Genomic DNA, 27,178 nt, shown 5'->3' with positions numbered 1-27,178 from the left:
TCCAGGCAGCCACCACATGACTCTTCTCCCACAGCCTTCTGAAGGAGAGCTCTGGGAGCTGCCTTCCACATGCAGGGCAAGTTCTGGGACAGCGAGCCTGCAACCAGTATCCTGGTTCAGACCATCAGCCCCACCCCACCCAGAGAGAATGCGCCAGACATCCATGCCCCCAGCATGTGTATGGGGGTTACTCTGCTCACAACAGACTCAGAACCAGGGACCCCACTGGGAATGCAAGCTGGCTCCATGCCAAACCAATGAGGGGATAGGGGAGGGGCCAGCCAGGGCACCCCAAGATCCTACCACTTTTAAGTCGCCTTTTTCTTGATTCAGTGCTTCCCGTTTCTGCAAGCCTTTAATTGTTTTCCAGAGCTTTGAAACAACATGTTTCTGCCAGTTCTTGCTGGTTGTACAAAGTTTCTGTGGGGAGATGGAGCCCTGAAACTTCTCAGTCCACCATCTCAATCAGGGTGACTTCAGCTACAGTCTCTATTCCTAAATATTTTTTTAATTATTTTTATGCTATTGTAAATGGAATTGTTTTCTTAACTTCCTTTTCGGATTTCTCAGTGATAGTGTATAGAAATACAAATGATTTTTGCCTGTTGACTTTTTATCCTGCAATTTTGCTGAATTCGTTCATTCACTCTGATTTGGGGGGGATTCTGTAAGGTTTTATAAATATAAATCCATGCCATCTGCAAATAGAGATTATTTTACTTATTTCTGATTTGTATGTCATGTATTTATTTATTTATTTATTTATTTATACATACCTAATTGCTTCAGCTAGAACTCCTAGTATTATGTTGACTAGAAAGTGGCAAGAGCAAACATCTTTGTCTTACTCCTGATCTTACAGGCAAAGTATTCAGTCTTTATCAGGTTGGCCTCCATTATGGTGAGGGAGTTCCCTTTTAGTCCTAGTTTTTATCATGAAAGGGTGTTGGATTTTGTCAAATGCTTTTTCTATCATCAATTGAAATGATCGTGTGAGTTTTTCCTTCATTCTATTAATGTTGTGTATTACATTGATGTATTTTCCAATGTGGAACTACCCTTGCATTCCTGGGATAAATCCCACTTGCTTATGGTATAGAAGCCCTTTAATAGGCTGCTGAATTCAGTTTGCTAGCCTTTCGTCAAGAAGTTTTTACATCTATATTCATAAGGGATATGGGTCTGTAGTTTCCTTTTCTTGTAATGTATTTGGCTTCAGTATCAGGGTACTGCTGGTCTCATAGAATGAATTGAGAAGTGTTCTCTCTTCTTCAATTTTTTGAAAGAATTTGTGAAGAAATGGTGTTAATTCTTCTTTTAATGTTTGGTAGAATTCACCATTGAAGCCATCTGGTCTTGGACTTTTCTTTCTTGATAGGGATTGAGTAATAATTCCATCATATTACTTGTTATAGGTCTATTCAGATTTCCAATTTCTTCTTGATTTGGTTTTGGTAGTTGGTGTATTTCTAGGGAATTTATCCATTTGTTGTAGGTTATGCAATTTGTTGGTGTACACTTGTTCATAGTATTCTCTTATAATCATTTTATTTCTATTAAGTTGTGATAACATCCCATCTTTCATTTCTGATTTTAGTAATTTGAGTCTTCTCTCCTATCTTCCTAGTCAATCCAGCTAAAATTTTGTCAGTTTTATTGATCTTTTCAAGGAACCAAATTTTGGTTTTGTTGATTCTCTCTATTCATCTTCTAACCTCTATTTCATTTATCTCTGCTCTAATCTTAATTTTCTTCCTTCTGCTAGCTTTGGATTTACTTTTCTCTTCTTTTTCTAGTTCCTTAAGGTGAAAGTTTAGGTTACACATTTGAGATCTTTCTTCTTTTTTAATGTAGTCATTTACAGCTGTAAATTTCCCTCTAAGCACTGCTTTTGCCTCATCCCATAAGTTTTGGTATGTTGTTAGCACAGTCTTCTCTGGCCACTTCCAGACAAACCTAGCATGGCCAATTCTTAAGCCTTTTGAGGGTTCTGCAGCTGGCTTGGCATTAGGTTTTTGGGATCTTTGTAGATCAGTTTTCACTTGACGTACAGAGAAGTTAAATCTCCTTCGATTTTACCCTAACTAACTTTGGTGCTATGTAGATTTTCTCAATCTTGAGTGGGAAGAACGGACTTCAACAAGGTAATATTTATGAACTACTCCACCTCCTGAAAGTTCCATTTCCTCCTCAAATTAGAGAAGTCTTTTGGTGTAAGAGGAAGCTCATACCATTTCCAGGGTAACTGAAAACAAGGCTAGAAGTGTAAACTGTAGGGACCCCAGGCAATGGTTGCTGGAGCTGGCTCATACTGACTCACCAGAGCTGAGTGTTAAATTTTCAGAAAGTTTGAGAGCCAGTTGTCAAACACAGCCATTACTAACAGTTAAATGGTATATACCTACAATTAAATAAATTATTAAAAATATTAGTAGTTGTTACTCACCACTTCCTTGTTATTTTACTACAGTTTGCTATTATCAATCTTTTTAAGGTTATTTATGTCTATTGCATTTGTATGGTGGAAATACCATTGTGCCAGTTTGAAGGTATTGTGTCCCCCAAACGCCATTATCTTTGATGTAATCTTGTGTGGGCAGACCTATCAGTGTTAATTAGATTGTCATTCTTTGAGTGTTTCCATGGAGATGAGCCCCACCCAACTGTAGGTGATAACTCTGATTAGATAATTTCCATGGAGGTGTGGCCCCGCCCATTCAGCGTGGGCCTTGATTAGTTTACTGGAGCACTATGTAAGCTCAGACAGAAGGAGCCAGCTGCTACAGGCAAGAGGGACACTCTGAAGTATGCCCAGAAGCTGAGAGAGTTACTACAGTTTGAAGATGGCCATTGAAAGCAGACTCTTGCTCCAGAGAAGCTGAGAGAGGACAAATATCCCAAGTGCAACTAAGGGTGACATTTTTGAGGAACTGCAGCCTAGAGAGGAACATCCTGGGAGAAAGCCATTTTGAAACCAGAACTTTGGAGCAGACGCCAGCCACATGCCTTCCCAGCTAACAGAGGTTTTCCGGACACCATTGGCCATCCTCCAGGGAAGGTATCCGATTGCCGATGTGTTACCTTGGACACTTTATGGCCTTAAGGCTGTAACTGTATAACCAAATAAACCCCCTTTTATAAAAGCCAATCCATCTCTGGTGTTTTGCATTCCGGCAGCATTAGCAAACTAGAACAACCACATAACATTGTGCTACTGGGCATCTCTTCCTAGCCCTGTCCACATTCAGTGACAGCATCTTGGTAGCTTGAAATTAGCCAAAGTAGGAGTATTTATACTATAGAAATCAGCAAATGCTACAAAGTAATGCTCCTCCCCACCCCACCCTCCTCCTCCCAAAGAACTGGTCAGTAAACATTTACCAGCGTATCACTAACTCTAGGTTATCAAAGAAATGTCTTTTCACATGAGACCACGTGGTAGAGTGTGCAGTGGCAGGGTGCAGTAGCCAGCCTTCAAGATGTCATTACATGCTCGAGTAGTCCCCTCCCATATTGTTCCAAGATTAGTTTGTGTAATCTGCAGCCTTTGGAAGAAGCAATAGTATGTCACTCCTGAGATATGGTTGTAAAGACTGTGGCTTTGGTCTGGGGCACTGTTTTACTCTCCCATGCACATTCTCTCCTAGGTCACTTGGTCTGGGAGCAGCGAGCTGTCACATCGTTCGGACATTCAGGCAGCCCGTGGAGAAGCCTGTGTCATGAGAAACTGAGGTCTCCAAACAACAGCCAGCATGGAGCTGAAGCCTACTGACTACCACATAAGTGAATTTAGAAGCAGATCTTCTCCCTGATGAGCCTTCTGGTGAGACTCCAGCTCTGGTGACAGCTTGAGTGCAATGGCCTGTCACACCCTGAGCCAGAACCTCCCAGAAGCCAAAATGGTTCCAGGCCCATAGAAGCTATTCAACAATAAATCTTTTTGGTTTTGTTTTAGCTGCTAAGTTGTGGGCAAATTTGTTACACAGCAGATTAATGAGTACATTGGGGTTTGTACACGATTCCCTGCTCTGCCACTTACTAAATGATGCAGGCAACTTTCAAAGCCTAGTCAGTTTCAGTTTCTGTACTTGGAAATTAAGGATGACAATAATTTTTGCTTCACCTGTTTGAATGGTTGTTATGAGTCTCAGCTAAGGTAAAATATATGAAAACATTGCACAAACATTAATTTAATCCAATCACCTTAATTCACAGATAAGAAATTAAAACCCAGAGAAATTAAAAGAATTTACAGGTGCATGCTAAGGTCCAGAGGAATTACATGACTCACCCAGGCTTCCGCTATTTAGAAAAGGAGCCTGTTCTAGAACCCAGGGCCTGTGGCTCCAGGTCCAGTTATTTTCTCCATTCTGCCTAAAATATCACATGCTATTTAAAAATTCACACCATTATTTTTAAACACACTCACTCCTCACTTGAGACAAAGAACAGATAAATTATATATTGTACATGGTTAACCAAGAGGACTGCATTTCTTCTGTGGAACATGGCCATTTGGGCAAGATGCAAGATTACAGAGTTTTTTCCAGTTCAGCTTTCACACTGTAAGCCAACATACAGCCAGTTACCCCTTCCTTTCTTTGTTGCTCTGCCAGTCACCCCAACCTGCAGAGCTCCAGCACGTGGGCACCCAGCCAGTAGGTGACTAATGCCATCTCTTTGCACCCAGACCATGTACAAAAGGCAAAGCGCTCCTTTTTAAACCCTGCTAGACAAGTTGGTATCAGTATCTTCAAACTACAAATGCTCCTTTGTTACACAGTTTTAATAAAGAATAGTTGACTGGGAGAGGGGGGAAAAAAAACAGCTAGCATCAGGTTTAGCCAACAAGGTTTCACCATTTAGACAGCAGGGATGAAGCTCAACAGGGTTTCACATTTTTCTTTCTAATAAAGTTCATGGAAGTATTTTTGTAAACTACCTCACCTGCAACCTCCCTTCAACTTTCATCTACTGATAGGGGAAAAGCGAAGTTTTTAAATGTTGAAAAACAATCTGATCCCAACCAGATAAAATAATGTATGCAAACTCAAATTGGAAGGGATAATGGGAACATAAAGACAGTTGTGTTGGAGTGATAGGGTCAGGGGTTTGGGTTTTTTTCCATTTTTAATTTTGTTACACTTTCAATTTTGAAAATTCAAATTTTATACAATGTTTCTATCATGACAGATGGGATTTAATAGATCTTTTGGATTTAGATAGTCACTAGAGTTACAGTTTAGTTTTTCATTTTTCTTATGTATCAGTTAAGCTTCTTCAGTTACAAGCAACAGAAACTAACTCTGGTTACTTAAAAAAAAGAAAAGAAAAGAAAGAGAGAGAGAGAATCTGTTGGAGTTCGGGGGAACATACAGGACCAACGAGAGGCTTGGAAAACAGGAGGCAGGCAGCAATTGAGAGAGCAACAACACGGGCTTCACAGTCCAGAGGCCCTGCCACTGGAGTGAACAAAACATATCCCAACTGTAGCTGATTCTTGCTATTTGTAGCAGTTAGATCCTATAGAATTACTGCTACCACTGAATTAGCAAATCCTGAACCATCGTTCCAAGGGGAGATACAGACAGGGTTTGGTTTCTATGAGCCTGTGGGCAGAACATTTTCATCAACTGATCAATACATAACCTGTGTGTGTTTCTGTTTAAAGACACCTTATTTAATATATTGTTAATTCACTGACACTGAACTCACAGCCAATAGCACCCACACCTGAAGGACGCTCATCTAACACAGGTATGTTCTCCGTTGGGCACATCACAGCCTTCTTGCGCTTAGGAAAACTAGACAGCATTTCAGCACTACACCTGGGGGCCATTTTCAACAGTGAAATCACTGAAAAATAAAAAAAACCCACAAAAATGCAACAAACTTGGCACTAAATAGACCACGAAAAGGACACCTGTTCACAGTATGGGAACTGAGACAAGAAGGTAGGAAATAAACATTAGCAAGTAGGTAAATTTGCAAATGTGGAATTCACAAATAATGAGGTCCCACTGTATTTCTTCTGTTCTCAGTCCCTGGGTCTAAGATTCAAAATCTCAAAGAGCGAGATTCTGCTGAGCCAGGCTTACTAGTGGCAAGCTAGGATGCTCTGAGCTGGTGAGAGAAAGAGGGTAGAAACGAATCACCAAGATTGTTTCCATCCCTGTGTGGGAGGGCAAAATATACTGAGGATTTTACAGTCCTCAGCAATGGACAGATAATCACCCTGTAACCCAGAAGTTAGAATTTAAGGGCTGATCATGATTATTGAATCATTGTATAGATATTCCTTTGGACTTTTGGTATATTAGAGCAGACAGAGGAAAATACCTGAAATCTGACCTGTAATCCAGCTACCTTGATCTCTGATAATGATAAGCCTTTATCTTGTGCCCTTGTGGTTGTAAAAACCTTGTGACTAACCTTCACTTGTACCCATTCATCCAGTTTTTCAACTTTAAAGTCTTATGATCACCAAAGACAGCCCCTAATGTTTATTAATGAAGGGCCTTGGGTCAGCCCAGAACCAAACCACCCCAAGTCCAAAGTTATCTTGATAAATAAAGCTGGATCTAACCAAAATGGACCCACCTGACATGTGCAGTAACTCAGACTTTAACCTGCAAGTGACCTATACCTCATTATAATACTAAAAATCATGCCCATCATCATATTAAGGCTGCCATTTTCTTACATACATTCTGCGACTAAGCATGTAATCAGTCTGCACATGGGCAATAACTAAATCACATCTAATTACATCATCTGGGGCCACTGAGCTCATTACCCTAAAATCTGCCCTTCTTTTGATACTTTAAAACTATCAAAATTACTGCAGTTCAGGGAGACAGATTTTGGACTGATAGGCCATCTGCTCTCCTGATTTGTACCTAGTAATAAACTCTCTCTTTGAAACCCCAGAGTCTCAGGAATTGGTCATTTGAGCGCATCTGGTAAAAGAATCCACTGCCTTGGTCTGGTAACCACCCCACAGGAGATTAGAGTATTGGTTGGAGGCTCGATGTTCACTAAATCATAGATTTGTTCTCTCAACTAAAAGAGAACTTTGAAAGAGTGCAAATTGCTTTCAGCAATATTTTCGATGGATGCCCACAAGTCTTTCCTTCACACCTATCAAGAACCCAGTAAAGACATGCTTTCATCAAGACATTTTGATGTGACTCTTTTGAGCCAAAACATATCTTGATTTAATTTCTACATTCAAGTTATACAAATCAAATCCAGTATTTCTTGAAATGTATCCCATATCCACTACCATACTATGTAGCACCACATGTCTAGGTCCTTCCCATCCCAACCACTCTCCTTTTGACCATCTCTCCCTTACCTTTTTCTGAAGAATGTTTCTGTATTAATAGTCATTACATGAAAATAAAAAGGGAGGGAGACCCATGGTCAAATAAGTTTAGGAAATACTAGGCTGGAGGAAAGCTACTTCAGATGACCCCTTACCCACCCACCCACCCACCGACACCAACTCCTAGTATTCTCTTTCTGTCCAGAGATATGCAATCCAGAGGACTGTTGCTTTCAAGTCTGACTAGACCAGAAATTGTGGAAAAGAAATAGACAAAGATAACAAATATTATGACAGCTGGCTTCCTGAAGCTAAAGAAAAAAAAGAAAACAAAAACAAAAACCACAACCAACCAAAAAACTCTCTGCATATTTGTGCAGGAGCCATGCCTGAATCACTTCCATCTTTGTCCAACCCTCGTCATCTCACTCACCCCTGGATGACTGTAATAGCCTCCAAACTGCTCCCTTGGCTTCCACTCCAGGCCTCCACACAGCAGTCAGAGAGTGAGATCCTTCCAAACCATAAATCAGAGCACACCACTCCCCAGCTCAAAGGCTCCAGGGTTTTCCACATAACATTTAGGGTAAAACTCAAAGTCCTTACCTTGGCTTGATCTGATGCAACACCCTCTCTTCCCTGTCCTCCAGCCCCTCCAGCTTCCTTGCTACTTCTTGAACACCTCGAGCAAGCTCCTCCTGCAGTGTCTTCAACCTTGTTCTCTCCTCTGCTAGGAATGCTCTTTGCTGGGATCTCTATGAGAGCCCCTTCCTCACTTCCTGCAGCTCTCTGCTCAAACACCAGGTCTTCCCCCAGCACCTGATCTAAAATGACACCCCTATCATTTCCCTCTCCCCTTACTCTGTTTTAGCTTTCTTCATAGCACCTGACTTATTTTATATTAGTTTATTATCTTTCTCCCTCACTAGAATGTAAGCCCTTTGAGGACAGGACCTTCATTTGTTCGAAGACTTGCTTCCCAAATTTTAGACTTCAGATTCTCCTGGGAAGCCTGTTTGAAATACTGAAACACATGCCCTGCCCAGAGTCTTCACTGAGGTTCAAAAATTCTGCATTTTTACCATTTCCCCACATGGCTCTCAGGCAAGTGGCCATGACTGGCACTCTGAGGGACATGGCAATAGGCTGTTGGTGTTTCCTACAAAGCAGAACTCCCCTCTCGCCCCCTGTCCTCCACATCCAGAGCATGGGCTTCCAGTTAGACCAGCAGGACGAATCCTGGCTCTGCCATTGGTTAAGTGTTTGTCTTCACTTCTTGTTATGAGTCAAACTGGGTCCCCCAAAAGCTATGTTCAACCTAACCTCCAGGCCTGTAATATGATTTTAATTGGAAATAGGGTTTTCGAAGATGTGATTAGTTAAGATGATGCCAAACTGGAGAAGGATGGGCTGTCATCCAAAATGACTGGTGTCCTTATAAGAGGGAAATATGGACACAAAGACAGACAGACATAGGGGAGAAGAAAACAGAGGCTGAGATTGGAGTGATGTATGTACAAGCCAAGAAATGCCAAAGAGGGTGGTAACCACCAGAAGCTAGAATTGACAAGCAAGGATTCTCCCCTACAGGCTTCAGATGGAGCAGGGCCCCACTGACACCTGGATTCTGGACTTGCAGCCCCCAGAACTGCACAATTTCTGTTGTTTTAGTTTGTGATAATTTGTTAAGGCAGCCTTAGGAAACCAAGACACCCCTTGTGCTGGTTTGAAGCTGTTATGTACCCCATAAAATGCTATCCCTGTGGGGCAGAACTATTGTTGGGTGGGACCTTTTGATTAGGTTGTTTCCATGGAGATGTGACCCAACTCATTCATGGTGGGTCTTAATCCCCTTGCTGGAGTCTTCCTTGAGAGGATAAAAGACAGAAGAAACTCAGAGAGCTCAGAGAAGCTAAGAGAGAAATGCCTAGAGACATTTGGAGAAAGAGACATTTTGAAAACAGAACCCAGGAGAGAAGGACCAGCAGACGTCACCATGTGCCTCCCATGTGACAGAGGAACCCTGGATGCCAGCAGCCTTTCCTCAGAGAAGGTATCCTCCTCTTGATGCCTTAATTTGGACGTATGCATGGCCTTAGAACTGTATATTTGTAACCTACTAAATCCCCATTGAAAAAGCCAACCCATTTCTGGTATATTGCATTCCACCAGCTTTAGCAAACAGAACCCCCCCCCCCATAATTTGTTTCCTTATCTTTAAAATGGGTCTACCCATCACCTACTTTAAAGCACATCTAATATTTGATGTCACTTTGCTTTCCACCCTCAAACTCTCCATTAATGTATCCTAAAATTTAGTTTTATTGAATTTTCAGCTCCCAACCTAGAAGCTTGGAGGTTCTCTAGGAGGGTGAACTGTAATGATTCTGGACTTGGTGAGAGCCATGGAGGAGGGAATATACTGTAAATGAACATTAAGGAAATATTTTACTTCTTGACCATGAAAAACCTGGCCTTGTCCCTGTATCCTCCCCAGAAAATGGAAGGAGGTAAGTATAAATCTCCCAGGTGAGAGATGGAAGGACTCCTCTCTGGGCAAGCTAATGAGCCATTGTAAAGTTTTGGAGCACAGATGCTGGGGTGACCCACTGGAATGGCCGGGTTTCAGCATGGTTACCCAGTAGATGGTCGTGATGCCACCAATGACAAACCTCACCCCAGATCCAATTAGCCCGAGGACTTTTCTCATATGAGCAGAGAACTAAGGATAACTAGATATGTAATGAAATCCTTTAACACAAGCATACCAAACTAGAAGCAAACAAAAACCTACCCTCAAAGAATAAATGCCCGGACAAAGAGCCAGCACTGATAGCCTCCGAGACAGGATCTTGTGTTAATAAAGGAGGAGGCTTTAAAAGGGAAATCTGTGTCAACAAACTCCATAGAGAAGGTAAAGTGAAGGGGAAGAAATGTCCCAGAAGGTAAAAGAGGAGATAAAGGGACAAGAAAATTAGAGAATAGGTTTCAGGAAGGGCAACAACTGAAGTTCCAGGAAAAAAAAATGAAGGGGGCAAAGAAATAATCTTTTTTTTTTTTTTTTAAAGTACTGAAGGATGTGATTCTAGATTGCTAGGTGCATAGAGTGCCCGTCACTTGGATGTATAGAAAAGGCACCTCAGCATGACATTTTAAAACACTGGTGACAAGATCTACACACTTCAGGTGAATGGGATTGGGGGTGGGGAGAAGAGTCAAATACAAATAGTCAGTGATTAGGATAGAAGACTTTGAGTCCGACTCTGAAAGCTAGAAGGTATTGAGAAATGTCTGAAGCTTTCTGAAGGCAACAGTTTCCAATCTAGAACTCTGCACCCACCTGAATTATCAACCAAGAGTTTCAAAGTAAAGTAGATGTTTTTAGATGAGTATTATCTGGGAACTTAACTTCCCACACATCTTCTCTCAGAAGTTAAAGAAAAAAAGTAAAGGAAAGCATGGGACTCGGGAAATGGAGAATTCAACCCAGGAGAAATGAAAGAAATCCCCAGTATGATGGTAAAAAGAAATCCCAGGATGACAGATGTGTGCCAGAAGGACAGAGGACTCCAGGATGGATACGGAAGACAAGCACATTGAGAGATTACTCATGTAATTACACATTCGGGAGAGATTTTCATTTGTGGCAGAGAAATTGGTATGAAGTAAGTCCAATGAAAACAATACAAAAACAAGTGGGATTTATTAATTCTAAGGAAAACACAGTTTTGAAGAGAATTTATGCAATCATGATAAAACCTGACATCAAACAAAAATTAGATGTTTATGATGGGAGGACAGTGGAGGTTGTATGAAAATATGTATCTCATCTAAAAATTTAAAATTATTTTTAAAATGCAGCACAAGCATGTTGTTTAGAATTATGAAATATAAAACAGCCCTAAGACTAGAAAGGGCTTGTCCCTGAGGATGGGCAATGTGGAGCAGCGGGTGCGGAAAGTAGCCGATGCTCTTTCTTTTAATTTGTAGAGCTGGCTTTAAATCATGTATGAAATTGTATTAGAGTCTATTTATATTATGTAAAGTTGTGTAAGAAAATCATGGTTCATTGGACCTCTTCCTCACACCATATAAAATAATTAATTCAAAATGGACCAAAGACCTACATGAAAAGCTAAAACTACAAAATTCTTGGAAGGAACATAGATGTAAATCTTTGTGACCATGGATTAGGGAAAGTTTTCTTAAATTTGACACCAAATGCACAAATAACAAAAAAAATAGATAAATTGGACTTCATCAAAATTAAAACTTTCTGTGTAACAAAGGATGCTGTAAGAAAGTGAAAAAGATGACCCACTAAATGGGAGAAAACATTTGCAAATCATATATCTGATAAGTGTCTATGATCCAGAATATATAAAGAGCTCTTAGGACTCAACAATGAAAAGACAAATATCCAATTGAAAAAAAAAATGAGCAAAGGACTTGAATAATGGCCAATAAGCACACAAAAAGATATTGAACATCATCAGTCATTAGGGAAATACAAATCAAAATCACAATGAGATACCACTTCACATTCAAAAGGATGGCTATAATCAAAAAAAGAAAGAAAGAACAGAAGTTTGGAGAGGATATGGAGAATTGGAACCTGCAAGCATTCCTAATAAAAATATAAAATGGTGCAGCTACAGTGGAAAGCATTTGGCAGTTTCTCAAAAAGTTAAATATAGAATTACCATACAACCCAGCAATTCCACTCCTAGGTGTGTATACCCAAGAGAACTGAAACACATATCCACCAAAAACTTATATGAACATCCCTGGGAGCATTATTCATAATAGCCAAAAAGTGGAAATAACCCAGATGTACCTCAAATGTTGAATGGATAAACAAACTGTGGTATTATCCATATAATGGAATACTGTTAAGTCATTAAAAGGAATGAAGTACTGATCCATGCTATAACATGGTTTAACCTGGAAAATATTATTCTAAGTGAAAGAAGCCAGATACAAAAGGCCATATATTGTGTGATTCCATTTGTATGAAATGGCCAGAATAGGCAAATCATAGAAACAGAAAGTAGATTAGTGGTTGCAAAGGACAGGGGTGGGAGATTTGAGAGGTAGGAGGTTTCTTCACAATTGGTTGCACAATATTAGGAATATACTAAACACCACTGAACTGTACACTTTAAAATAGTTAGTATGGTGACTTTTGTTTCGGGAATTTTATCTCAATAAAAAACTAAGAAAAATGAATAAAAAAGTCATGGTCCAAATATAATATGAGATGTAAAGCGTTACATGATTAAGCGATGAGAAATACAATTAACTTTGAGGCTGGGAACATTCTTTTTCAAACAACCCACAGGTCATAACACTGGATCCACGGAGGAGAAAGTTTAATGTTGGGGTACTAGACCCAGCACCAAAGAGTTACATTATGATTACAAAAATGCTGTTTTATTTTCAATGTAAATACACATTATAGAGCCCAGAGGCTTGCTGAGGTTTAGAACTGATTCTAAGTTATCTATTATAAGATGAAAGTAAAGTGAAATAGCATCTGAGGGAGATGGGGATAAAGATAGTGAGGAAGGATGCTGAATCAGTTCATTGTTATTGAGGAAAACACCCGGGGGCTTAAAACAATGACAATTTATTATGCTCATAAGTGTACTGGTCGGCTGGGCAATTCCCATTACAGATTGGGCTCCCCTTCCCCTGGGTCAGAGACAGCTCTGTTTATCTTGGTCAAGCGCATACTTGCTTGCGGATTGGAGACCCCCACGTGGTCTCTCATGCTCCAGCGGGCTAGCTCAGGCTCGCTGGTGGCAGAGCACAGAGAGAACAAAAGCACGTGAGGATGCTGGAGACCCAAGCTTGGAACGAATACATCACTTCAGCATATTCCAGTGGCTCAAGCAAGTTCACAGCCAAGACCAGATTCGAGGGGTAGGAAAACCGACTCCAGCTCTTGCTAGCAGGAACTACGAAGTCCCACTGCAAAGGGTGTGGCTCCGAGAAGGGGTAGAGAGCCAGGACCATTTTTTTTTGCTAGCACTCTCCCACAAAGTTGAAGTAAAATACTAACTCAAATTGCCGGAACAAGCAATGTTGGAGAGGTTCTGGTTGAGGTGATAAAAATGATTGGGTTATGGATGTTGGTGATGGCAGCGCAACTGTGAGTGTAATTAATACCACTAAATTGTGGTATGTGGGAAGTTTTGAGTTGTATATACGTTGTCACAATTAAAAGTTTAAAAATAAGAAGAAATGTAGGGGCAGGTATATTGTTTAAAGGCCCAAAAGTAACCAATAAGAGATCCAAATATGGTATATCTATTAAACACAGTTGGACTGGGGATGAGGATGGTGGTATGTAAACTAACTCTTCACCAAGCATTAAGGGACACAATATATTCTGAAATATGATAAGCATAATATTTCAAGTCAAGGAAATAACTCTTAGTGGGAATTAAGACATCGCTCTGATGCATAACCCAGTGTAAGAACTTTTTCAAACTCTTTTGTACTATTTGACTTAATAATTCTTATCAACAGTTTTTCTAGACCAGATTCAGTATAATAATCCCTCCCCATACATTTCCCCTTCAGTAGTTAGGTGGCAAATCCGACTTTGAATCTTTTAAAAGATACTCTCTTTCCCCTGGCCTGCTTAAGGGAGCAGAAATGAGCTTTCTGAACTTGCACGTCCTTCGTGAATTTTGATATTAGAGCCCTGCCAGTCTTGTCCGTACTCTTGCCTCTGTTGTAGACAGCTGGAGATAACCTGGGGTGGATTAAAATGTGAATTACTGGTCCCCATCATGGTCACAGCCAAGTCGTTAGATCATTTAGCTCTTCACCCGCTTTCTATGTTAAATGACATGTCGTTAGAGGAACACAAATCAAAATCACAATGAGATACCACTTCACATTCAGTAGGATGACTATTAAAAAAATGAAAATAAGTTTGTAGAAGATATGGAGAACTGGAACGTCAAGCATCCCTAAGGGAAATGAAAAAGGTACAGCCACAGTGCGAAGCAGGTTGGTAGATTCTTAGAGTTAAACATAAAATTACCATATGACCCGGCAATTTCAAGTAACTGGGGGTAACAAGAGGGACACTGGTGGGTTAAGCCCCTAGAATCAGGGTCAGAAAAAAATTTTTTTTTTTTTTTTTTTGCAAAGGACAAGAGAGTAAATACTTTCAGCTTTGCCAGCCATAGGATCTCTATCTACTCAGTGCTGCCATTGCAGCGCGAAATGCAACAATGCAGAGATGATACGTAAACAAATGGTCATGACTATTCTCCAAAAGAACTTTATTTGTAAAAACAGGCCGTGGGCTGAATTTGGCCCACAGGCCAGTTTGCTGGCCTCTGCTTAGACCAGCGCCTTTCAAAGTTTGGGCCATGGAGCAGCACCATCACTTGGAGCTTCTCAGAAATGTAAATTCTCAGGCTCCACTCTAGACCAACTAAACCAGAACCTTTGGGGTAGAGCCCAATAATCTGTGGTTTCACAAACACTCCCGGGAATTCAGGAGCACCCTCATTTGGGAATCGCTGCCCTAAAATCATGCCCAAACTTTTTGGGAAGGATAAGAGGGATTTTTAGTTTCTAGGGTAGATTCTCATCTTCAACTTGGCAGTGTCAGGATAATAATTGATGGAGTAAAGAAAACTAAATCATAACACCGTCCCTATGGCAACGAGAACCAGTGCCATTGCATCTACTAGTCAAAGTTTCTCTAGATATCTAGGACATTCTACTCCATTTTGAAGATGTTACCTTACTTTTAAGATCCTTGAATGTAATCACTAAACCAAGCGTTCTTGGGAGATGAAATCTACGTGGCTTTAAGACACAATTTTAACTCAAGTTTTGACAGAGGTGAAAATCTCAGAAAATTTTATTAACATTAAATATAAAAAGCTTTACACCTGTGATACGCTAAGACGTTAGGAGTAAGGCTTCTTAAAGAAGCTATCCTTGAGGGTTTGATTGTCGGTTTAGAAACCGTGAAGGTTTAGGCTTTTTTCGTTACAGGCTTGAAGAGATCATGCTCTCCATCCAGGTTGGGGAGAATTATGCCATCTTCTTCCTTCAGAGAAGAAGAGACATTATTTTACCCCGGGGTCCTCAGCATGTTATTGCCACACCACTGACGCCTTAACATCTTCTGTGGATTAGAATTTGCTTGAAGTTTGCTTCAAGTCTCCCTCAGAGAGGAGACTGAAGGAGGGAAGCCCTTGGCCTACTTCTCAGGCTGGACTCAGAATGCAGTTTTGAAACAGAGAACACCATCCTTACGACGAGCAACTCTGTAGCCGCTCCTTCTAGATCAGAAGGCTTTTCTGGGAGCCCTTGGCTGAGTCCTCCCTTAAGGGATAATTCTACTTACCAGGTTTACATAGAGCCTTTAGCCCAGGTCTTCTCTGCTTTGACAGGCTCCTTTTGGTCCCAAACCAAGAGTAGCTGCCTCCAATTAGCAGCAACCACCAACCTGGACCTATTTGTTATGTGGCCCCAGATTTCACTGATGATTCAAGTTTGACATCTAACAGAAGCATCACCCACTCTGAAACCCCTGGCCTCATGTTTGACCTGCCACTCGAGAACTTTGAGCTCATCTTCCCCATGAAAATTGTCTAAAGTTTATGACCATTATTTCCGGCTTCTGTAGAAAACAGTAAAGAAGCCTTTTGTGGAATGTGTTCCAAAACGCCGTATTCTGGAAACAGACAATATACGGTAAGTGACAAAATGGTTTTGTTTTGTTTTGTTTTCCAGATGCTGAGGCTGCCTTAATTGTAAAACTTGGTTTAAAAAAAAAAATCACTTTGGCATCATATTCTCCTTCCTCCCTACCTGTCCCCCAAAAAATAAAGAAAAGAGAGAGAGAAAAAGAGGTGAGCAAAATGAAATTCTAAACAAGAGGCAGCAAGATGAGTTTCTTTGGGATAAGAACAGTTTCCAGGTGCCACGCTGCTCAAAGGCAGCCCTTACAATGCGGATGGGGAGAAACTCAGACCTGGGTTAGGAGGACACGCCACGAGAAGCCCACCTGTCTGCTCACCTGCCTCGTGGCAGCAGCACAAACACAGGGCAGGTGAGGGCCACCGAGCAGTTCTCCAGGAGGTGTGGGCCCTCCTGTACACCCCAGGGTCGCTCACCTCGAAAAAGTGGTTCTCGATAATGCTCAAAGAAGTCTGGGCAATCTGACGGTTCTCGTGAAGTTGTAACGCCTCGATTTTATCCAGCCCTCCAAGCTCTTCTATCAGAAGACACAGGTTCTCCTTCTTGGAAATTTTATCTGCCGCCTGTGAGAGCAGTAAGCAAAGGTGAGATCTTGGGCAGGAAAGCTCATGAGGTAGAATCTCTGTCACCGCAGTGGAGGCATCTGCTCTACCAGTGGAATGAGATCTAAGGCTTCCGTTCCAGAAGGGGCAGTCGCGGTTTCACTTTTCCCAAATCTGTTTTGAGTTACTTGATCTTCCTCTTAATTCAGATATTTATGTGATATATAGGTTGGTTTCTTTTCATCGATAAAATACAATATTTCTAGACTATCAGCTTTTGTGGCATGATTTCTTTTTCTGAATGTACTGTTGATTCTTATTTGCAGTAGTTATGTTCTATAAAGTTACCGTTAACACTGAGTTAGCAAATTCTGAACCACTGCTCCTAAGGGAAATACAGGGCTCGGTTCCTGTGAGCTTCCAGGCAAAACATTTTCATCAAGCAACCAATACAGAACCGTTTTTTATGTGTGTTTCTGTTGACACCTTATTGTTAATTCAGTAACTCTGAACTCAAGGCCAACAGCCCTGTAACTCACGCCTGAACAAACCTTATGTAACATACGTATTTTCTCCGTAAGGCACATCACAGCTTTCTTGTGTTAGGAATACTAGAAAGAACATCAGTTCTATACTCAGAGGCCGTTTTAAACAGTGAAATCACCAGGAGAAAGCATAAAAGTGCAAGAAAACACACACACAAAACAACACAACAAAGCAACAAAAAACAACATGGCACTAAATAGACCGTGAGAAAGACACTTATTTACAATATGAACGCCGAAATAGGAAGCAGAGTGTCGTTTTCTTTGACTTCAGCTGGCCAACTCAAACTTTTTGCCACTTTGCATGTCTGCAAATGACAGCAGAAGCTCCTTGGGTATTAATTTGGGCGTTACATATAAATTTTAGTGAGTAGGCAAATTCACAAATAAGGAGGTCTGCAGTACTGTCCATAAAATATCCTATTGCTATTAGTAGTTAGCTCCTACTATAAATGGAAATTATTTTAAATGCAGTTTTAAAGAATGTTACATGAATGCCATGTAATTGCAGCAGCTCTGGCTCTACACTCCCTGGGGAGCCTTATGAGACGGGAGACGCTTAGTAACATGCCACGGCAGACAATGAAACGTGAGACAAATAACGCTGGTCATTGGGTTAAACATCTAGGGCCACTCATTCAAACATGTTTACATATACTATGGGCAAGATATGCAAAACCAGAGATACAGATGTGGTTTAGATAAGGACTTGGGATAATTCAGACAGTTGGGGGAGATGAGCCAACAATTGTTATAGTATAATAAATATAATATGATAAACTTAATAGGCTTAAGTTATAGCAGATTTGCAGGTGGGAAGGTAGCACAGCAGTAGCACACATTCTAAATGAATGGCACTTGGCCAGGATTCATCATAGGATAACAGCATTCCCACCGGAAGGGACAGAAGACACAAAGGTCTGAAGGAATAAATGTGTTGCACATTATGAAAAGAGGGAATGGTTCAGTTAAACAGCATATTTGAGGCAAGCAGAGGGAGATAAAGAAAGTGCTTTGGTGTCATGTTTGACCTGAAGGGCCGGTCGCAATTCTGTGAGCATAGTAATAAAACCTCCTGTGGATCAAATTAAACGTTATTGAAGCTGCACTGTCTACCTGATGAGACCGTGGGATGTATGCTTAAGCCTTTGTGCCCTCCTATCCCATCTGTAGGTCTAAGATGAGTTATGGTCTTGGGGTAAAGAAAATGAGGCAAGAACCAAAGTCCTCCATTAGCCTCAGAAAGAAACTAGGAACTGGGAGCTGAACATAAACTAAAAGGCAGTTGGGACCCGGGAGAAGGATTTCTTTTCTAGGAAGGAAAGAAAATGGTCCCAAAGTTACTTTCAGGAATCCCAGCAGCGCTCTGCTGCCTGGGTGAAACTGTCTCCTGTTGCATTTTCATCTTTCTAAACCCTCCCTGTCCCACGTGCCTCTGATTCCGGGGTCTTCTTTGGTCCATTGGGTGTGATTCACCCAGACTCTCCCCAAACAATATTTCAAGCATTTACTTCAAATCAAACTGATGAAGAATATGAAATTATATTTCTATAGCCACCGGTGTGCTTTCACACACTTATGTTCAACTTTGTCTATTAGCTTCTGAGTCTCTGATTTTTATCTGTGTGATTTGCTCAAAGTCTCAGTGTCTAATTGGGCTGTGTTTCAAGTCTGGTCTGTTCTTCCCCAGATAGCTACATGAAAAGGATGCTTAAAGTGGGCTTTTAAAAAGGAGTTCCCTGGTGTTACTTTGAAGTGTTTCAAATGGGTCAGTTACAAACCAAATGAATATAGCCAGCCTCTAAGATGGCCCTCAGTGGTTTTCACCTCCCAATGATCACACCTCCATCTAGTGCCCTCCTACACTGAACCGGGCTAACCAGTGTAGCCCAAAGGATACTGTTGAAATGGCAGAGTGTGACCTCTAAGGTTTGTCTTCCACCTTGCTTTCTTGGATCAGCTTCCATGCCGTGAAGACACTCAAGCAGCTCTACCATGAGATCCACCCAGTGAGAATAACTTACCAGGCCTGTGAGGGAGCCACCTGGGAAGCTGGACCTCCAGCCCCAGTTGAGCCTTCAGATGTGGCAGCCCCAGCTGACATCCTGGCTGCAACCTCACAAGAGACCCCGGGCTAGAACCAGCCACCAAAGCCACCCCCAGATTCCTAACCCCAGATACCACGTGAGAACATGTTTGTTTCAAGCCACTAAGGTGTAATTTGTTAGGTGGCAATAGATAACCAACACAAACAGTACATAAATATTGATTTAACTTTGTTCTATTTCAGAAATAAGACTTTTCTGGAATTCCAGTACAATGCTTTGTATTCCATTTTCCAACCATACAGCTGAATGGTGGCAATAACTTTAGTCTGGCCCCTCAAAATCTATCCCTACTACCTTCGTGTCACTCCTCCAAGTACATCATATGCGTTAGCTTTCTAAACCACGTGGCTCACTGACATCTTTTTCTTCCTGCTTCAGTCCTTCCATTGGTCTCTGTCTCACTCAGAATAAACATCAAAGTTCTCACAGACCCTATGTGACCTGGTCACTAGCCGCCTTGAGGCTTATCTCCCACCAAGTCCCATCCCCTTCCCCTGCACTGGCCACAGCCCCTCCTTGTTATTCCTTTTGTCTAGAATACCTCTCCCCCAAAATCCACCTGGCTCACTCACTTCTTTCAGGTTTTTGCTGAAACGCTCCTCCTTAGAGCAGCTTCCCCTGAGCACTGCATATAAAATAGCAACATCTTCTACCCACCCCGAGCCATCAGTAGCTATCCCCTCACCCACTTTCCTTTATCCATAACATCCTACCTGATGTATCTGTTCCCCATCTGCTCATATGTAAGCTCCAGTAGAGCAAGGAACTTTGGCATATCACATCCTGAACATCCGCAACACTTCCTGGCAGATGCTCATTTGAGAAATGAATTTGATAGTCCTGCTTTGAAAGCCCTCTTGTTTTTATTATCCATGGGGTGCGTGGAGGGAGAGAATCCGCCTTGGGTTTAGGAACCAAATTAAATGTCTTAACTAAATCTAAGAACCATTATTAGAAACCAACCTGTTGGGAACAGCTCACCTGGAGGATATAAGAGATGATATCGAGGATGATGAGAACAATTTTGTTGTCTTGGACGGTGAGCAGATTCACCAGCGGCTCCAAGACTCCCGAGTGGACAAGCTGGACCAATTGGTCCATGGTTCCCCCAGTTGTGAAGTTAGCCACTATCCAGACAGCCTCCTTCTGGACTTTAAATTCTCCCTGCCAAAAAGGAATGTTAACATTTTTCTAGTTCCTGAAGGACATAGATAAAGTGCCGCCAACTTGGTTCAGTTTCTAGATAGGCTTTTGACAGCCCAGGCTGAACATGCCATTTATGTAGAACACCGTGGCCACTTGCCTCTAGGTCTTGAGCAGAAGACAGCATCTTTGAAAACCCAAGAATCAGGTAGGTGGACCCAAATAGGATCTTAGGGGGAGGTTCTAAGGTCAAATAGACCCATTTCCCTAAGTCAAACTATGGGGAAAAAGGGAACCAACATAAACCAATCCAAGTAATTCACATAGACTAGGAATTCTGCTTGTCATTTGAGGTTATAGTGTCCTATGTTCACATTTCTGGTCTTTCCGACCCAGTGAAAACTCTGGACAGGAAGCTCCATGGCTACAAAACTGGGCACACAAACATGATCTAGAGGAATGAGCCAGGAGAGAGATGGCAGAGCAAGGCCACTGAAGTATCACTCAGTGAATCCCTTGTATTTATAAAGGGCATCTTGCCCAGAGACATAACAGTATTTCATTGTGGATCCTTCTAACCCTCGGCAAGCCAAGGAATTCTTTCTTCTTTTATGACTACGGGAAAATGAGGACCTCAGCTTAAAACAAACAACTTGCTCCAAGGAAGTTATAGTTCAAAAGGCACAGCCCTGAAAGATTATTCCTTGATTTCTAGTTGGCGGTTTCCTATTAGGACATATACAGACCCACAATAGAAAGCAGGATAGGATGTGTCCAATGGATCAGAAGATGCAGTGATTTGGTCACACACCTGAACTTTCCCTTTTTCCTACCTTTTCATACCTGTTGCTTACCTGGAAACCCACCGGAAAACCTATCAGCCAACCTGAGAGCAGCAACACTGCCAGTAACTTCTCCCCAACAAACTCTACCTGCCTCCTAGCCTCCAACCCCAGGGAACCACTACCAATTTGTTTCATGTGTAGATTGATTTAAACATAGCTCATTCATTAAAAGGTGGCAAAAGGAAACACTGATGTTAGTAGTTGCTCCTGGGAAAGAAAAGTGGGAGTCAGAAGAAAGTTTTATTGTGTCTCTATTTTTATATTTTGATTTTTTGTTTATATTACCACTTTAATCAATTTAATTTGCACACCAAAAAGGCTGCCTTTTTTTTTAGTGTATAACATCGCCATAACCTGATGTTTTCCCCCTAGATAAAAATAAAAAATATGCTCCTCCATCATTTGGTGGGTAGATAATTAGATGGTACATTCTTTTAACACCAAGTAGAGATAAGCCAGTATTTGCCGGTTTGAGATTTTTCTGGTTGGTTGAGCTGTGGGCTCACCTTTGAATTGAGCAGTGCCAATTGGGGCTTCCAAATTTTTACTGGGCTCTCCAAAGTGCAAGGCCCTTTCCTTTCATAGAGAGGGCTAGGAAATTTACATTTCATAACTTGGTTGTGATGTCTATGAATACGCTTCTAGACTGACGAGTTGGAAGCTACTTACGTTTTTTAGCAGAGCCACTAAGGATGGCAGTGTGCCGTGAGCAATCAGCTGCTGGATGTGCTGGGAAGGCCCTGCAGCCACGTTGCTCAGGGCCCAGGCTGCCTCCTTCTGGATGGAAGACCTGGGGTGCCCCAGGAGCTGGGGCAGCACGCTCAGCAAACCCGCATCGATGGCCACTTGGGTCTGGTAATCTGTTCCCGAGACGATGTTCCCCACGGTACGGAGAGAAGGGATCTGGAAGAGCAGGTCCAGATGTGTAACTAAATATTGCAGACTTATCACAGTACCAGCTTACCAGCCAATATTTCTGTCTTGTGTGGAAGAATGAGCAAGGGATACCTCTATCAAGAATTGATGTTGTCCTTTTCATATCTTTACACTGGAAAAAATGCTAAATTGTTAGTGTTTCTCACGTAATAATCTCTACTGAATTTGTATTTAGCATGAGTGTCAAGCTTCTGTTGTGTATTTATAGGCAGACCTCGGTTTATGCGCTTCTCAGATATTGCATTTTTTACAGATTGAAAGTTTGTGGCAACCCCGCGTCGAGCAAATCGATTGACACCATTTTTCCAACAGGATGCTCTCATTCTGTGTCTGTGTCACATTTTAATTAAGGTATGTACATTGATTTTTTTAGACATAAAATGCTATCGTACATTTAATAGACTACAGTATAGTATAAACATAATTTTTATATGCACCAGGAAAGCAAAAAAATTCGTGTGACTTGCTTTATTGCGACATTGACTTTATCGCAGTGGTTTGCAACCAAACCTGCAATATCTCCAAGGTGTGCCTGTAATTGCAGCTAGTGGGAGCCCAGTGGCATTTCTTGGCATGTTCACAAACCCCCTCACAATAATCCTGAAGGTCCCCAGGAAGAGTCTACAATTGGGCTAACACAACAACTGTACTAGGAGCTCTAACGTGGATTTATTTTTGTTTCTCTGCACAGGAAGGTTGCAGCCCCGTACAATCCATCAACAGTTCTAGAGTTTTCCTAGCATATTATGCCACGTACTTGCTACTCAAGAGAGAAATGGAAGCAGTGCTATAGGCCAATCACAGCCTTGCCCAGGCAGCCCCAATTGGGCCCCAGATGCCTGGGATAAGCAGCTTCTTACAGATACTCTCTTCACGCTCTCCATGCCCCCTGCCCCAACACTATTCCTAAACCAACACTGACCTCCGAGGAATTCTATACTAATCTCAAAATAGATGACCATTAAGTCTTCACAATATGCAGTATCAGGCACAGAAATCAAAACGGGCAGACTAGAGGCACCTTAAATACAACACCCCCATGTTTCTAAGCAGTATATTATGTGAGTAACACTTGTTAGTTTAATAACATAGCAAAGTGCTAGATATTCCTTTTATTTGCTTTACACCTATATTTGAAGTAGTCTAAAAACAAACTGGGGAGAGGATAAGAGGAAATGTCCTTTTATACTTGTGCAAGAAATTCAAATGTTATAATGAGCTTACTTTTGATAGATAGATAGATAGATAGATAGATAATTTCCTATATCAGCTACTTGTTCAAGTCTACATGCATTGGGAAGTAGGATTATAAAAAATTTTCATTTGATGATTTTCTGTCTTTTCTAATGATCAGATTAAGAAAAAGCCAGTTACTTAACACTCATCCAGGATTTTAGATCTAAACAGATTCAAGTCTTTGGCTAGAGGACGGTAAAGACCAGAGTAATAGTTGTAGGTAAAGGATAAGAGCTGACGTTGGAAGACATGGGTGTGGGAAGATCAGAATTTGCTAAATGAATGACTCGCAGACTCTAATCTAAAGGCCTTTAGAGATACAGAGGGGACCCAGGACCACATTTACCAAGACACTGAGTTCTGAGCTTCTCATAAGGTGGACCAGCCTGGGCAGGACCCCCGTGTCAACCACTTGGCCGATGCGCTCGTTGCAGCCATCTGTGAGGTAGGACAGGGCCCAGCAGGTGTCCGAGAGAACCTCGCTGTCATAGTGCTGCAGGAGGTTGAAGAGGACGGGCAGTATTTGCTTCACCGCTTTGGGGCAAGGGTATGGGTTCTTGTTCCGGCACAGGTTGGACAAGGTCCACGTGATGTTCCGCAGAAACGTGATCTGTAATAAGAAGACTGCTTCCAGCACCAGGTGGCCAAGGAGACAAAATGCAAATGGCAGTGTGTCCTTGCTGCCTTGGATGGATATTATTGACTGGTATGAATGAACCAAAGCTTTTGAGCTTCAGCTACGAACTTGTTCTAGGTAGTGATGTGTATCAAGGTCACAGGGCTTTAAATTTCATACTCAAGTGTTAGAGGGATGTAATTCTTCAAAGTGCCCTTCCCCATTCTACTCAATTAGTGACTTAATTTCGGTTTTCATTGACAAGATAAAGATCAAGCAGATGTACTTGGTCTTCCCACTAACCTATGACTCTACCAGCACAACATAACCACATTCTACTCAAGGACTGGTCTTCTTACCCTGCCTCTGGATCCATCCCTTCTTGCCTTTGAAGACTCTAGCCCCAGGATCACCTCTCTCCCCTGGGTCACTCCTACCAGCACGGAGACACTCCCTGGGACCTTTAACATAGACAAATGCTTCCCTCTGCCCTTCTCTAGCCATCACTCCGTTTCCATTTCTCACAGTTCACCCAAGGAGTTGTTTATATTCAGGCCTACCTCACAGCTTCCCATTTGTTCTTCAACCCATTCTAGCCTGGTTTCTGCCCCTACTTCTTTGTAAATCAGCTCCTTCCAAGTCACTAAATCCAATGGCTGCTTTTTAGTTCTAAAGTTACTGTCCCTCTCTCAGCTGTATCTTGTAGCCAGCCGGTCATTCTCTTTTGAAAAAGCATTCCTTGGCACCTGTGACAACAAACCTTCTGGTTTTCTATTGCCGAATGGGCCATTCCTTCTCAGTCTTCTTGGCAGGCTATGCCTTGTTGTCTGAATATTCGAGTCTCCGGGACTTGGTGCCAGCCAGCTCCCCCTATCTGGCCCCCTCCCCCCACCACTTTAGGTCAGAGGTTGGTAAACTTTTTCTGTAAATGGCCTTATAGTAAATATCTTCATCTTTTCAGATTATAGAGTCTCTGTTGCAGCAAATTAACTCTGCCACTGCAGCACAAAAACAGTCACAACATGTATAAACAAATGGGCATGACTGTGTTCCAATAAACCTTTATTTTCAAAAATCAGTGACTGGCCAGATTAAGTTTGCTGACCCCTACTCTAGCCGATCTTGCCAGCAGGATGACTATGTGAACACACCACCTTCTAGACCTGCACATCCAGCAAGTTGACACTGCTGCCGTCATGTCCCTAACTGATTTCGACTTAACTTCTACAACTAAAGCTCCAATTCCTTCTTTCCTATGTCTTCCCCATTTCTTCAGGACAATCATCTAAACAACCTAAACCAAAACCTGGGGAATCCTTGCTTCTTTCTCTCTCCCTACCACATCTATCCCATCACCATCCCTGGTCAATCTGCTTTGGTCACACTGCATCGCTTCCCAGCTTGAAGTCCTCTGAAAGGCTCCCCACTGCCACCAGGATGACGTCTAAACCCCATCCCCTGCTTGCCTTCTTACACCACTGTCTCCTTGCAGACTCACTTGTTCATGCTCGCCTTCTTCTAGCTCAACCATGTCAGGTGTTTTCCTACCCTGAGCTCTTGCACATGTTCCCTCGGCTTTTGAAAGCTAACTTCTTTTCATTTTTGTTCAAGGCCAATCCAGAGCCCAAGCTTAATTCCTAAACCAGGCAGTCCTCTATTATTGCCATAGTGGCCAACTTTGACTCTAGACTTCAAGTCTTTATCACCCATGAACAGAACTAGTGAGACATTATACCTGTGCCCCTTGAATGGAGAGCTTAGAGAGACTTTAGAGGATCTCTTCCAATGTCCCAAAAGAAAGGTCAGCACTTCTGACCCCTAAGAACAAATCTGGGTCAATCTTAGCCAAAATATCTTTAGCCTTGTTCATAAATCCTGTCTTAGAGGCCAGGCAGCTGTCACATGACCTAGCACTGATTTGGAACTACTTCTCCAAGTTTCCCAGCCTTATGAATGTGTTACCTAACGAGGTCGTCCAGTTGAAAGACACTCACTGGTATGGTTGACGAAACCAGGGACAACAGATGTGGGATAGCGTTGCTCGAGATAACGATGTCTCTGAACTCTGGGCCATCACCTACAAATAAATCAGAATATGACATTCACAGAGGGAACTAAGAAAACCCTGGGTGGGTGACTAACTAAAAAAAAAAAAAAAAAAAAAAACAGAAAAGTCTGCTGTAAAGGTGAGAGGCCCAGACTCATTCCTTGACTCCATCCTGGATCTCCAAGGTACAAGTTAGATGGACTGTCCTGAGTCAACAGCAGGTACACTCAGCAGCAGCTGCTATCAGCAGAAGCTGGTGGGTCAAGGCGGTGTGCTCTAAATGCCGGCTGCATTTCATAGCTTGGTTCTCAGGAAGATGAAGGTTGCCACCGACCAAGCTGCCGTCTCAGAAGACTTTGGCATGGGGCAGTAACTTCCAAGTGAAACGCAGAACAAAGTCTGGGAGATAGATGGATGTTGGTGATCAGCTGTCTGCTCCTTTGGCTAGATAACCCATTTAGACCCTTGTACTATATATATATTATGTCCCCAGAAAAAGCCATGGTCTTCAATGCAATCTTGTGTGGGCAGATATACTGGTGTTGATTAGACTGTAATTCTTTAATTGAGTGCTTCCATGGAGATGTGACCCACTCAACTGTGGGTGATAACCCTGGATAGTTTCCGTGGATGTGTGGCCCTGCCCATTCAGCGTGGGCCTTGATTAGTTTACTAGAGCACTATATAAGCTCAGACAGAAGGAATGAGCTTGATACAGCCAAGAGGGACACTTTGAGGAATGCACAGGAGCTGAGAGTGACATTTTGAAGAGGAGCTGCAGCTAAGAGAGAACAAAATGCTGCAAGAGCAACTGAGAGTGACATTTTGGAGAAAAGCTGAAGCCTAGAGAGGGACATCCTGGGAGAAAGCCATTTTGAAACCAGAACTCCAGAGCAGACACCAGCCACGTGGCTTCCCAGCTAACAGACGTTTTCCAGACACCATTGGCCATCCTCCAGTGAAGGTATCCGATCGTTGATGTGTTACCTTGGACACTTGATGGCCTTAGACTGTAACTGTGTTACCAAATAAACCCCCTTTTACAAAAGCCAATCCATTCCTGGTGTTTGGCATTCCGGCAGCATTTGTAAACT

The 27,178-nt window shown here is 42.0% G+C and overlaps 1 protein-coding gene across 1 annotated transcript in view; it reads right to left on the bottom strand.

Annotated features, from left to right (window-relative positions):
* Positions 1 to 15,304: 15,304 nt before the first annotated feature.
* KPNA7 (karyopherin subunit alpha 7) overlaps positions 15,305 to 27,178 on the bottom strand; it is a 124,558-nt gene continuing 112,684 nt past the window's right edge. Inside the window, exons 9-14 of the mRNA XM_037814919.1 lie at positions 26,032 to 26,114; positions 23,768 to 24,031; positions 21,919 to 22,152; positions 20,243 to 20,425; positions 16,483 to 16,629; positions 15,305 to 15,410 (exon numbers count right to left, since the gene is read on the bottom strand). Of these exons, the coding sequence (XP_037670847.1) occupies positions 15,336 to 15,410; positions 16,483 to 16,629; positions 20,243 to 20,425; positions 21,919 to 22,152; positions 23,768 to 24,031; positions 26,032 to 26,114 (986 nt within the window). The 3' untranslated portion in view covers positions 15,305 to 15,335. The remainder of the gene's footprint in view (positions 15,411 to 16,482; positions 16,630 to 20,242; positions 20,426 to 21,918; positions 22,153 to 23,767; positions 24,032 to 26,031; positions 26,115 to 27,178) is intronic.

Source organism: Choloepus didactylus, chromosome 21 (assembly GCF_015220235.1).
Source record: "Choloepus didactylus isolate mChoDid1 chromosome 21, mChoDid1.pri, whole genome shotgun sequence".
In the NCBI taxonomy this organism is placed as follows: domain Eukaryota; kingdom Metazoa; phylum Chordata; class Mammalia; order Pilosa; family Megalonychidae; genus Choloepus; species Choloepus didactylus.
This window is presented reverse-complemented; position numbering and strand designations above follow the sequence as displayed.